The following is a 13,946-nucleotide window of genomic DNA, read 5'->3' as shown; positions in this document are numbered from 1 at the left end:
TTTCTGAAGAAGGGTCTAGGCCCGAAACGTCAGCCTTCCTGCTCCTCTGATGCTGCTTGGCCTGCTGTGTTCATCCAGCTCTACACCTTGTCATCTTAGCTGTTAATGGAGACTGTTAGTGGCTAACAATAGATAGTGTATAATAGCAGACAATGTAATAACAAGGCCTGCTGTGTGGGGTTGGGGGCTAGGACAGGGCATAGTTCAGGCCCTAAAATTATTGAACTCGATTGTGAGTCCAGAGGGCTGCAGAGTCCCCAAGCAGAAAATGAGGGATTGTTCTTCCACCTTGCACTGAGCTTCACTGGAACACTGTAGCAAGCCTGAGACAGAGATGCTGGCCAGGGAACAGGGTGGTGTGTTAAAGTGGCAGGCAACTGGAAGCTCAGGGTCTTTTTTTGCTGGCAGAATGTAGATGTTCTGTGAAGTGACCACCCAGTCTACCTTCTGTTTCCACACTGTAGAGGAGACTGCGTTGTGAGCAGCAGGTCGTCTTCGCCTCCATGCCCATTTCTGTGGGCAAGGGCACTCTTCCCATTCCACAGACCCCTTCACCCAGCTCCAACACTCTCCTTCTACCTGGACCCCTCCCTCCGGCCTTTTGCCTGCACTCAATCTGTTCATTGAGAACTGTCAACATGAATTGGTGCCTCAATTTCTCTGTCCCCTCACCCAATCCAACCTGTCTCCCTCTGAACTGACTGCACTCCATGTGCTTAGATCCAACCCTGACTTCATTATTAAGCCTGCCAATAAGGATGGTATTGTTGTAGTCTGGTGTACTAACCTCTACATTGCACAGGCCGAATGCCAGCTCTCAGATACCTCTTCCTATCTCCTCCTGGACCATGACCCCTCCATGGAACATCAGGCCACTGTATGAACTACGGTCACTAACCTCATTTTATCTGGTGATCACCCCCACACTGCCTCCAAGCTGATAGCCCCCAGCCCTGCACAGCTCCCTTCTACCTTATTCCAAAAATCCACAAACAGATATACCCGGGCAGACCCATTGCTTTCAACTGCTCCTGCCCCGCAGGACTCATCTCTTCCTACCTTGACTCAGTCTTTCCTCCCTGGTTAAGTCCTTGCCCACATACATCCATGATTCCTCTGATGCTTTACGCCAGTTTCAGAATTTCCAGTTTGCAGGCTCCAGCTGCCTCCTCTTAACCATGGACGTGCAATCAGTTTACACATCCATCCCCCACCAGGATGGTCTCAGGGCTCTCTACTTCTTCCTGGAGCAAAGGTCTGAACCACCTCCACCCTCCATTGCTTGGCTGAGCTCGTCCTTGCCCTCAACAACTTCTCTTTTAACTCCTCTCATTTTCTTCAGGTCAGTGGCGTGGCCATAGGAACCCACATGAGCCCCAGTTATGCCTGTCTCTTCATGGGGCACGTGGAACATTCCTTATTCCAGTCCTATTCCGGCCCCCAACCACAACTCTTTCTCCAACATATCAATGATATCATCAGTGCTGCATCTCTCTCTCTCGCGTCTGGAATTGGAAAAGTTCATCGATTTCACTTCCAATTTCATCCGTGCCCTCACTTTCACCTGGTCTATCTCTGACTCCTCCCTTCCCTTTCTTTACATTTCTGTTTCTGGGGATAAACTGGCCACTAATATCCACTTTAAACTTACCGACTCCCACAGCTATACATCCTCGCACCCTGCTTTCTATAAAGGCTCCATTCCATTCTCTCAGTTCCTCTATCTCCGTCACATACGTTCCAATGAGACCAACTTCGACAAGCGAACCTCCAAAATGTCCACCTTCTTCCTCAACGACGGATTCCCCAACACTGTTATTGACAGGGCTCTTAACCAAGTCTGATGCATCTTCCACAATTCTCCCCTCATCCCTATCTTCCCTCTCGCAACAGTGTTGGGTTCCGCTTGCCCTTACCTACTGTCCCACCAGCATCCACATCCAGAAGATCATCAGCCTTCATTTCTGCTACCTCCAGCAAGATGCCACCACCAGATGCATATTCCCCTCCCCTCCCTTGTCTGCCTTCCGGAGGGACTGTTCCCTCCAGAACACCCTGGTCCACACTTTCTTCACTCCCAACACCCTGCCACAGCCACATAGTACCTTCCCCTGCAACTACCAAAGGTGTAACACCTGCCCATTTACCTCCTCCCTCCTCAGTATCCAAGGGTTCAAACCTATCTTCCAGGTGAAGTGGCATTTTACCTACACAATCTAGTCTACAGCATTTCTGCTCACAATGTCATCACCTCTACATGAGGGAAATGAAGCATAGATCGGGTGACCACTTCGCAGAACATCTATGTTCTGGCTGCAAAAATGACCCTTGAACTTCAAGTTGCCTGCCACTTTTACACACCACTCTGTTCCCTGGCCAAAATCTCTGTCTCAGGCTTGCTGCAATGTTTCAGCAAAGCTCAGCGCAACCTGGAAGAACAACACCTCATTTTCCGCTTGGGGTTCCTGAAACTCTCTGGACTCAATATCGAGTTAAATAATGTTAGGGCCTGAACTATCCCATGTCCTAGTCCCCAACCCACACACCAGGCCTTGTTATCACATAATCTGCCATCAGACACTACCTATTGTTAGCCGCTAACAGCTATTCACAGCCAGATCGTTATCCACTCCTTTGTCTGTCCAACCTTTCTTCTGTCTCTTTGGGCTGTATCCCCAGCTATCATTTGCTCCTTACATCCTATCTTCTGTACATAAACCAAAATTTTCCTAGCTGCCATCAGTTCTGAGGAAGGGTCACCGGACCCAAAATGTTAACTCTGATTTCTCTACACAGATGCTACCAGGCCTGCTGAGCTTTTCTATCAACTCCTGCTTTTGTTTCTGATTTACAGCATCCACAGTTGTTTCAGTTTTTAACTTTGGTACATCGTTTTCCGGCATCTCCTAGTTTTGCATCCAAAGAGAAAAATCTGCAATATCCTCTTCTGCCCTGGAGTTGGAGCTTCTTCAATGAAGACTGACTGATAGCACGATGTATCACCTTCAATTTTGTATACAGCTGGTGAATAAAAAGTATTCAAAGCTACATAAACAGGAAAGAACAATGCTAATTATATACAATGGAATGTCAGTGAACTTTCTCCCACTGTAATAAAATATAGAAGCTTTCAAATCCCTCAGGCAAATAGAGTCTTTTACTTGTATATTCAGCTTGTCTCACAAACTGCACTAAGATTTTAACATAACATCCACTTTAGACTGAAAGTATTCACGTTAGACTGTAAAAGTTTTGATAAAGCTTCATCCAGCACACTTAGCATGAAGCAATCCCTTATGGCCTTCTCTCACAATGTTTAATATTGACAATTATCAACAAGGCGTTACAGGTAATTTACAGGGAATTAATCGTCTCCGTTGGCTCCTAGCTGTTTATGTTCTAATAATGTTTAATCTGTGTTTAATTTAATATTATATTTAATTACTGTCCTCTGTATAATTTATAGTGTCAATTTTACTGTTTGTTGTATTATATTTAAGCTTTTGTATTTAAATAAACACAGAGATTGTTTTGCCCTGAAACACCTATCTACTGCCTTCTTCCTTTCACATTCCCTAAATAAGTCCAGTGTGTAGAATCTGGGATCTGGAGGTGATTTAAACCACCTAAAATAAGCAAATTACTGACTGTTGACCAAATCCCTATACTATAATCTTGGAAACTGATGAATATTAGTTTACTATTTACATTAGGTGCAGAGGCATGGTACAGCTAAACTTTAATAAAACCTTCTTCCAACAAGTTTTATTTCCATGCCTATTCCTCTATTCATTTGTGGGAGGTGAGCATTGCTGGCTGGCCAGCATTTCTTGTCCATCCCTCGTTGTGCTTGAGGTGGTGGTGGTGGTGGTGGTGAGCTGCGCTTGAACTGCTGCAGTCCACCCACAATGCCATTAGGAAGGGAATTCCAGGATTTTGACCCAGCGACAGTGAAGGAACAGCAATATATTTCCAAGTCAGGATGGTGAGTGGCTTGGAGGGGTACTTGAAGGTGGTGGTGTTCCAATATGTCTGCTGTCCCTGTCCTTCTAGATGGAAGTGGTTTTGGGTTTGGAAGGTGCTGTTTGAGGATCTTTGGTGAATTTCTGCAGTGCACCTTGTAGATAGAACGCACTGCTGTTACTGAGTGTCGGTGACGGAGGGTGTGGATGCTTGTGGATTTAGTGCCAATCAAGCCAGCTGCTTTGTCCTGGATGATGTCAAGCTTCTTGAGTGTTTTTGGGGCTGCACTCATCCAGGCAACTGGGGAGTATTCCATCACACTCCTGACTTGTGCCTTGTAGATGGTGGACAGGCTCTGGGGAGTCAGGAGGTGAGTTACTTGCCACAGTATTCCTAGCTTCTGGCTTGCTCTTGTAGCCGCTGTGTTTATGTGGAGAGTCTAGTTGAGTTTCTAGTCACTGATACCCCCCAGGATGTTGATAGTGGGGAATTCAGTGACGGTAACACCATTGAATGTCAAGGGGTAGTGGTTAGATTGTCTCTTGTTGGTGATCGTCATACCCTGGCATTTGTGTGGGGCGAATGTCACTTGCCACTTGTCAGCTCAAGCCTGGGTATTGTCCAGATCTTGCTGCATTTGAACGCAGAATGCTTCAGTATCTGAGGAGTCACGAATGTTGCTGAACATTGTGCAATCATCGGCGAACATCCCCACTTCTGATCTTATGATAGAGGGAAGGTAATTGATGAAGCAACTGAAGATGGTTGGGCCGAGGACACGACCCTGAGGAACTCCTGCAGAGATGTCCGGAGCTGAGATGATTGACCTCCAACAAGCATGACTATTTTCCTATGTGTCAGGTATGACTCCAACCACGGAGAGTTTGCCCCCTGATACCCATTGATTCCAGTTTTGCTAGGGCTCCTTGATTCCACACTCGGTCGAATGCAGCCTTGATGTCAAGGGCTGTCACTCTCACCACACCTTTAGAATTCAGCTCTTTTGTCCATGTTTGAACCAAGGCTGTAATGAGATCAGGAGCTGAGTGGCCTGGTGAAATCCAAACTGGGTGTCACTGAGCAGCTGCTGCTTGATAGCACTGTTGATGATGCCTTCCATCACTGTACTGATGATTGAGAATAGACTGATGGGGCGGTAATTGGCCGGGTTGGATTCGTCCTACTTATTGTGTACAGGACATACTTGGACAATTTTCCACATTGCTGGGTAGATACCAGTATTGTAACTGTACTGGAGCAGCTTGACTAGGGGAGTGGCAAGATCTGCAGCACAAGTCTTCAGTACAATGCCAGAATGTTGTCAGGGCCCGTAGCCTCTGCAGTATCCAGTGTCTCCAACCGTTTCTTGATATCACATTGAGTGAATCGAATTGGCTGAAGACTGGTATCTGTAATACTGGGCACCACTGGAGGTGGTGATTTGATATCATCTGGCATCACCAATAATACAGTTTAGTTATTAGCATATAACTATTCATCCAATACACAACATCATCCCTTTGCTATCCCTCAAACCACTGCATCCCCTACAATGACCAAAATATCACCGATGCACCTCACCCATCTGCTACCCTATCCATTTACTCAATTACATTGTGCAGACTTACCTCACCCATCTACTACTCATTCACTCATTCATCCACTCTGATCGTTTAAATTTGTCTTACAGAGCTACTGCCATAAACGGGGGCACAACTTGTCTTTCCTCTGATGGTCTAAAGAAGCACTTGTGAACTGCACACCTCACATTTCTGTAGAAGCCGAGCTTGAAAGGTTCAGCCAGGATAGTGCAGCAGTGCCAAGGTACAGAAATGAAAAAGCAAAATGGCATTCATCATGAAAAAGCTGGGTCTATACTTCTGTCAGAAAAACAGAAATTACACTATAATTGGCCTGACTATTCCTCCATGATAGGTTAGGACTAGGATTCTGACACATGTGCCTTCACCACATTCTGAAAATGTGTATGATTATGTGCCTCAAGCAAGGCAGAAATCAATTCTAATATGCATCTCAACATATTTAAATATAGAGTCACCATTATCACCTGGGCAAGTTACTCAGTACATTTGTATCCAAAGGCTGCTGAACTGTGCCCTAGAAGGAACAAATAGGTTCACCAGTGGAAAGAAGAAAATGAAGAGAAAAGTTTTGTTCGCATGCCTAAAATTAAATACGCTTATTATTGTCGATTGTTATTTAATTGACGGACATCGTTAGAAAAAAAAAGAGTCCTGATTATTCTTGTATTGAAAGAACTGGATCAGTTATACCGTGGTAGGAAGTGCCCAAGGCCAGATTTAAACTCTCGGAAGAGCATCTATAAATAAAGTGACTAATCCTTCCTATGGAAAAACATTTGACAGGGTTCATTGGTTTATCTTTGACTTCCAACTATACAATAGTTAAATAATATTTTTAAAAGATAAAGATACAGATTTAGCTTACCTTTTCTTTTTCTAAGCCACATTCTGGGTAAAAAACAGACAGTGAGTACTCGTATCCAATCTTTCCTAAATGGTCTGCAACAATGCTATTTGCAGCCATAACCAACAGAGAACTTTCTTCTGTGGAAGGATTCTGATGCCGATGACCATTCACGGATAACAGTCCATTTAAACCAGGATGCGTTAATTCATGGACAAGCTGATTTCGAAGCTGCGACTAGCCAATGGAAAATTTATAAGTTAGGCAAGTATCTTACAAAGTGCTACATGAGTTTTTGCAGAAACTTAATCTGTTAAGGTACCTAAAATTTTCACTTAAATCATCTGGAATTGTTGTTATGGGAACCTTACAACTATGTAGTAAGTAATGCGTAAAGACTGTACCTTTTTACAGTAGTCAGCAGTCAAAAATACAGAAATGAGCCAAGAGCTAAAACCAAGGATTGTGGAAGAAATTACTGCACTTTTTAAAAGTAAGTTACAGAAACTCATTGTGTGGGGCGTTTAGGCCACTGCTTTGTTCAAATACTGGGAGAGGTTTGCTACAGGTGGGCTGGCACCAAGGGAGGTGTGTAAAAAATGAGATTTGGCCAATAACGAAATGCTGATTGGTTAGTGGAATTTGATCAGCTTGACAACAGCTATGCAATTGGCTCATGTGTAACTGAACAGCTTACAGATGTGAATAATATTAACAGAAGCTTTTGGACCTTCAGAAGGGGAAGTGGTGTGTCTCTCTGCAGTAGAAAATATCTGAAGCAAACCAGTTTACTTCCCCCCACAAATTGCAGCAAGTTGTTACTTTTGACCAATAAGTCAAAGACTGGATAATTTGTGAACCAGTCCCTTTGTGCCTGGTTTAAGAAAGTGAAAAATACCAGAGGGATGAGACTGAAGAAGCAAGCCACGCAAGCAAAGAGGATCACCTTAGGGAACCCCGTGGACCAGACCACTGAGCTGCTTTCCCAAGTTTTCCTCCACCCATAATGCTGATTTTTTTTTGTCTGACTGTGTCTCTTTCAAGAGGGAATGGGGTTGGACTTTCAATGAGCAGAATTATATGTCATCAGTTCATAGTTGTTTACCTGCAGATAGAATCAGTTAATTTGTAATAAGGAGTGATCCTTGTTAAGTACAGAAACCTAATCCATGTTTCTGTTTACCTATGTCCAAACAGACAGTTGGGGAAATTGAGGAACTTTTGCATACTTTGCTAAAGTCTTTAACTTTTGAGATGAGTCCGGGAATGGCAGTGTTTGATTTCCAGCGCACTAATCCAATAAGATGTGACAAAAGCATGCACCCATAATTAATGTATATTATGTCAGCTGTACAATTATTAATTGACTTCATTGTTGAAAGAAGTTTGAATAATTATGTATTTTAAAAAAGCATCTGATGCCTTCTAGAAGTCAAACACCAGGATCTTTAAAACTATGTAAACATGAAATTAACAATACAGGCAAATAAATTTGAGGAATTTTCTGTGTGACTGCCAATTACCATCAACTTAATGCTGCAAGTCAACTGATTGGATATTTACTAGGTGATGTGTATAGGATCACAAAACTACAGAAATATAGAGCATTATTCTGCTCATTTGCAAGTACAGCAATTTTTTGTTATTAATCGGCACCTATGGGACCAGCAGTATGCCGGTTGACCAAACATTCTGGATAATCAAGAGGTCCACACAATCAATATAAAAACATGCACTTAGTAATAGAAACATATTGTGGAGGGTATACACATCACTGTTATACTTTATTTACAAAATAAATCACTTAAATAATACTAATGCAACTTTGCCTTAAATAAAACTCACCAGCAGAGAACCTTCTCACTCGCACCCTGAACTGACTACTAGGACATCGCGGTAGATCGCAGCATTTGAGGAGAAATTGACTTGAAATTGAATCAAATGTTGATATTTTGTGCGGCCATTTGATTCAAAAGTAATCTTACATTGAGGTAAATAAATTTTAAAAACTATAATAAATTGGACACTGCAGTAAACTTCAGGGAATATAGTTTTTGCCAATTTAATCAAGAGAGTGCCAGTTCATGGAATGCCCAAACAAACTTTGCTGTCACAAATTATTTCTCCCTCCTCTAATTAACCCATACGGAGATGTTATGACATAGCTCTGGAGCAAGTGGGACTTGAACTCAGGGACCCTATTCAGAGGTAAGGACACTACTACTGCACTGCAAGAACACCCTATTAATAAGTTTCTCACATTATATGGAACAGCTAAAGATTGAAGTATTAATGTATGTCAGAGTTGGTGCTAGAAATAACTAAAATATGTTTAAAATATATGGACAGGCCATTTTAATAAGTTTAGCTCATAAAGACACAATGTATGATTAGTACAGAATATGCTGCAATATATTCTTTTGTTAAAGATAAAGAAATACCTTTAAAGAATCTAAGACACCCCGATTTTTGAATGTTTGATAAAGTCTCCTCCGAAGCTCTTCTGAAGAAATGGCATCATGATTCCCAGCAGCCATTTTAGATTCCATTTAGATGCTGCAAGTAATTAAAATAAAAATATTATTGAAGTTTGAATAATATAATTAATTTTTGTAGATATAAAATATCTTACAAAGATATTAGACTTACAAATGAATTTAGACCATTAGAAAATAAATAATTTTGGAGCAACTTCTTAGGTATTGGATGAAATAATGCAATTTACATATTTCCCATCAACTGACTATTTACCATCCAAAACTCCCTTTACATTGATTCCACGAATCATATCCGACTCCTATTCAATATTAAGTTATTGGTGAATCTGAAGCTTAGCATTGGAAAGACTGAAGGTGAAGAGAGTTGATACGTGGTATTAAGACTTGGTGGGAGAAATGGTCTTCAATTTGTTGGCACTGGCACTAGCACTGGAGAAAAAGGGAGCTGTACGTTGGGAGGATCTCAACCCCTGTACCAAGATGAAACCAGCATCTTGGTAAATTGTATAAATAGGACTTAGCGAAATGTTTTTAACTTAATTGGGCCATGGTTGAGGAGGATTTAAGTGAGGGGAGATTTGGAAATTGAAGAGAAATGATAAAATAATAGTAATTCAGATAATACTATTCACAATTTGACAGGAAGGTTCAGAGAGTAGAAACACAAGAGTACACAGGCAAATAAGGTCAGAGTAGGAAAAATGGTAAGGCAGAATGGAAGCCATTTTATCTGAAAGTGTGCAGCATTCAATGATAGCATAATTAGAAAATAAGTACGTTATGGTAGCCATTACAGATGCCATCAAAAAGTGACTACAATTAGAATCTGAATATTCAAGTAATTTTGACACTTTCCAAGATCAGGAAGAAAAGAAAGAAAGTGGGAGAGGTAGCACTGGTTCATAAAGATTTAGGTTAGTACAATAATGAGAAAAAAATTTGATTTGGACGTTCAAGATATGGCAAAAGTAGCCTGGATGAATGATTTCAGAGTGTTTTTGGGACAAAGGCCACATTTGGAATATTGCATGCAGTTCTCGTCGCCACACTACCAGATGGACGTGTGTGCTTTGGAGAAGTTGCAAAGAACATTTACCAGGATGCTGCCTGGTCTGGAGGGTCTGAGTTATGAGGAGAGGTTGGATAAACTCAGGTTGTTGTCACTGGAAAGATGGAGGCTGAGAGAGTGACATGATAGAGGTCTACAAAATTATAAGAGGCATAAATAGTGAGGATAGTCAGGTGTTTTTGTTCCAGGGTAAAAAGGTCAACTTAAAAAGGGCACACGTTTGAGGTAAGAGGGGGGAAGCTTAGGGGAGAAGTGCGGGCAAAATTTTTCACATAGAGGGAGATGGCTGCCTGGAATGCACTGCCATTGGAGGTGGTGGAAGCAGGCACACTAGCAACGTTTAAGGTGCATCTTGTTAGACACATGCACAGGACTTGAACAAAGAGATAGAAACCTCCCATGGACAATAAGTAGCAGGTTTAAATAAGGATTAGGATTGGCACAGGCTTGTTGGCTGAAGGGCCTGTTCCTGTGCTGTATTGATAGTCTCTTTGAACAATATGTTCAAAGAACAAGGAACCAAACAGAAATTGGAATACTTTACAACTGATAATGAGTAATGAGACAGGATTATTTCATTGCCTCATAGGTAAGCATAATTATAACACGTTGGAAGTGCATTATCATTCTAAGAATAAATAACGTGTGCCTGAAACTTGAGTATAAAGGCAACTAGAAGGGTATGTAGACAGAGTTGGATAAAGTACAATTAGAAAATAGATTAAAAAGGTAAGACCATATAGAAGGAATAGAAAACATTTAAGGAAGCATTTCATTGTTCTCAACAAAGTTATTTACCATTGAGAGGGTAACTCTATCATAATGATGCACAATCCATGGCTAACTAAGGAAATTAAGAATCGTTTCATATTGAAAGAAAAGGCCGACAGTGCTGCAAGGGAGTAATCCAAAAGATCTGGAAAATAATAAGGGAGGAATGGTAGCACAAAAGAAAACTATCAAGAAATACAAATGCAAACAATAAAAACTTCGACAAGCATAGAAAAAGTGAGTCAAAGTGAACATTGGTCCTTTTGAGGATACAACTGGAGAATTAATAATGGGAAATGAAGAAAGTTGATTTGATTCTATTTATTATTGTCACATGTACTTAAGTACAATGAAAAGTTTTGTTTTGCGTGCAGTCCAGGCAGATCATAACATTCAGATCAGAGACTTTAAACAAGTACTTTTTAATCTGTTTTCAGAGCAGAAAATATAAACCCCCTGAAGGATAATGGAAAATTAAGAAGCAAAAGTGGCGTAAGAATCACTAGAGAAATACCAAGAAAATTAATAGGCAAGTCTGCTGCACCTAACTGCCTGTATTCTAAGTCTTAAATTAAGTTGCTGAAGAAGTGGTGATTGTAAACTTCGCTAGGTTCTAGAAAAGTCTCAGAATATTGGAAAACGACAAATGTAATAACTCTATTCAAGAAGGGAGGAAGACAGAAAGCAGCAAACTATAGGCCAGTTAGACTGATATCTATCATTGGGAAAATGCTAGAATCCATTATTATGGATGTAGTAGCTGGTCTTTTAGAAAATCATAATACAATCATGCAGAGTCAACGTAGTTTTGTGAAAAGGAAATCACGTATGACAAACCTATTAAAGATCCTTGAGGATGTAATGACTGAATAAACAGGAACTGGTGGATGATATGTTTGGATTTACAAAAGGCATTAGATAAGATGTTACATAAAAGATAACTATACAAGAGCTCATGGTATAGTAGCATGGGTAGATAAATGAATACTTTGTGCCAGTATTCATCAAAGAGAAGAAATTGGTGGAGGATGATTTCAAGGAAGGGAGTGTCAAATTTCTAAACCAAGTTGCTATTAAAAAGGAAGAGGTGTTGTGCATCTTAAAAACTATTAAGGTAGATAAGTCCCTGGGTCCTGATGAGATCCACAGAATATTGAGGGAGACAAGAGAACAAAATACTGGAGCACTGACGTATCTTTGCATCCTCTTTGGCCACAGGTGAGGTCCCAGAGGAATGGAGAATAGCCAATATTGTCCATTTGTTTAAGAAGGGTAGCAGGGATATTCCAGAAAATCACGGGCCTGCGAGCTCACGTTGGTGGCAGGGAAATTATTGGAAAAGATTCTCAGGGGCAAATCTATACGCATTTAGGAGCAAATGGATTAATCAGCCAGAGAAGGTATGATTTTGTGCAGGGGAGGTTGTACCTCACTAACTCGACTGAATTTTTTTGAGGACGTGACGAAGATGATTGATGTGGGAAAAGCAGTTGACGTTGTCTACATGGACTTCAGCAAAGCCTTTGACAAGGTCCCTTGTGCCAGACTAGTACAAAAGGTGAAGTCACATAGTATCAGAGGTAAGCTAGAAAGAATGATACAGAACTGGCTTAGTCATAGGAGACAGAGGGTAGCGGTGGAAGGATGCTTTTCAGAATGGAGGGTTATGACTAGAGATGTTCCACAGGGATCAATGCTGGGACCTCTGCTGTTCGTGGTCTTCATAAATAATTTGGAGGAAAACGTGGCTGTCTAATCAGTAAGTTTGCGGACAATTCAAAAAATTGGTGAAGTTACGGATAGTGAGGAGGATTGTCAGAGGATACAGCAGGATATAGATCAGTTGGAGGCATGGGCAGAAAAGCGACAGATGGAGTTTAATCCAGACAAATGTGAGATGATGCATTTTGGAAGGTCAAGTACAGGTGGAAATTACATGTTAAATGGCAGAATCCTTAGGAATATTTATATGCAGAGGCATCTGGGTGTGCAGGTCTACAGATCAATGAGGTGAAAGCGCAGGTAGATAAGGTAGTAAGAAAAGGCATATGGCATGCTTAACTTCATTGGAAGGCATTGTGTATAAGGATAGGCAAATTATGCTGCAGCTTTATAGAACTTCAATTAGGCCATACTTGGAATATTGTGTATAGTTCTAGTCACCACACTACTAGACGAACGTGGATGCTTTGGAGAAAGTACAAAAAAGTTTATCAGGCTGTTGCCTGGTAATGGGAGATTTTAACTGTAAAGAAAGATTGGATAGACTAGGTTTGTTTTCACTGGAACAGGATGTTGAGGGACAACCTGATAAAAGTTTAAGATTGTGAATGGCAATAAATAGCGAGGAAAGTATGAGGCTTTTTCCCAGGGTGGAAGGATCAATTACTAGGGGACACTGGTTCAAGGTTTCAGGGAGGCGGGAGTGGAATTTAAAAGAGATGTGTGAGGCAAGTTTTTCATACAAAGGATGTTGAGTGCCTGGAACACACTGTCATAGGAGATGGTGGAAGCAGACACAATAGCAGCATTGAAGAAGCACCTGGACAGGTGCATGAATAGGAAGGGAATAGAGGAATACGGATCCTGTAAATGAAGACAGTTTCAGTATGGAAGGGCAAAATGTGTCGGTGCAGGCTTGGAGGGCTGAATGGCCTGTTCCTGTGCTACATTGTTCTGTGTTCTATGATTGCTAACCAACAAACATACAGAATTGAGATAAATGATTCTGTGTCAAGATAGCAAGCCATAACTAGTGGTGTGCTATAAGGATCAACGCTGCTGCCTCAACTATTTACATTAATGACTTGGATGACTGTACTGCAGCCAGATTTGCTTATAAAACAAAGATTACATGCTCTTAATAAGTTGATTTTCTGCCAGAGTCTGCAAAGATATAAATAGGTTGAGTAATAAGAAAAAAAGTCAAACAGATTATGATGTGCAAAAATGAAGTTGTTCATTTTAATAGGGAGAATAAAAAAAGCAGAATGTTATTTACGTGGAAAGATACTCTAGAATGCTGCATTACGTGAGGATCTGTGCATCCTTAGACATGAATAACAAAATGTGGAGCTGCCGGTGTTGAACTGGGGAGACAAGGTCAAAAGTCACACAACACCAGGTTATAGTCTGAGATAACAAGGTGTAGAGCTGGATGAACACAGCAGGCCAAGCAGCATCAGAGGAGCAGGAAA

General features: G+C 41.2%; 1 protein-coding gene and 1 long non-coding RNA gene across 2 annotated transcripts in view; both read right to left on the bottom strand.

The window, feature by feature from the left end:
- Positions 1-5,600, bottom strand: part of ofd1 (OFD1 centriole and centriolar satellite protein) — a 67,239-nt gene extending 61,639 nt beyond the window's left edge. Inside the window, exon 1 of the mRNA XM_048602522.1 lies at positions 5,592-5,600. Coding sequence (XP_048458479.1) covers positions 5,592-5,600 — 9 coding nt within the window. The remainder of the gene's footprint in view (positions 1-5,591) is intronic.
- Positions 5,601-6,437: 837 nt separating this feature from the next.
- The window catches only part of LOC125484328, an 8,893-nt gene continuing 1,384 nt past the window's right edge, over positions 6,438-13,946 (bottom strand). Inside the window, exons 2-3 of the long non-coding RNA XR_007263153.1 lie at positions 8,853-8,967; positions 6,438-6,648 (exon numbers count right to left, since the gene is read on the bottom strand). This is a non-coding gene — a long non-coding RNA (uncharacterized LOC125484328). The remainder of the gene's footprint in view (positions 6,649-8,852; positions 8,968-13,946) is intronic.

This window comes from Rhincodon typus, chromosome 11, assembly GCF_021869965.1.
Source record: "Rhincodon typus isolate 14 chromosome 11, sRhiTyp1.1, whole genome shotgun sequence".
NCBI lineage: Eukaryota > Metazoa > Chordata > Chondrichthyes > Orectolobiformes > Rhincodontidae > Rhincodon > Rhincodon typus.
Note: the sequence above shows the minus strand (reverse complement) of the source record. Positions and strands in the feature narration are given on the sequence as shown.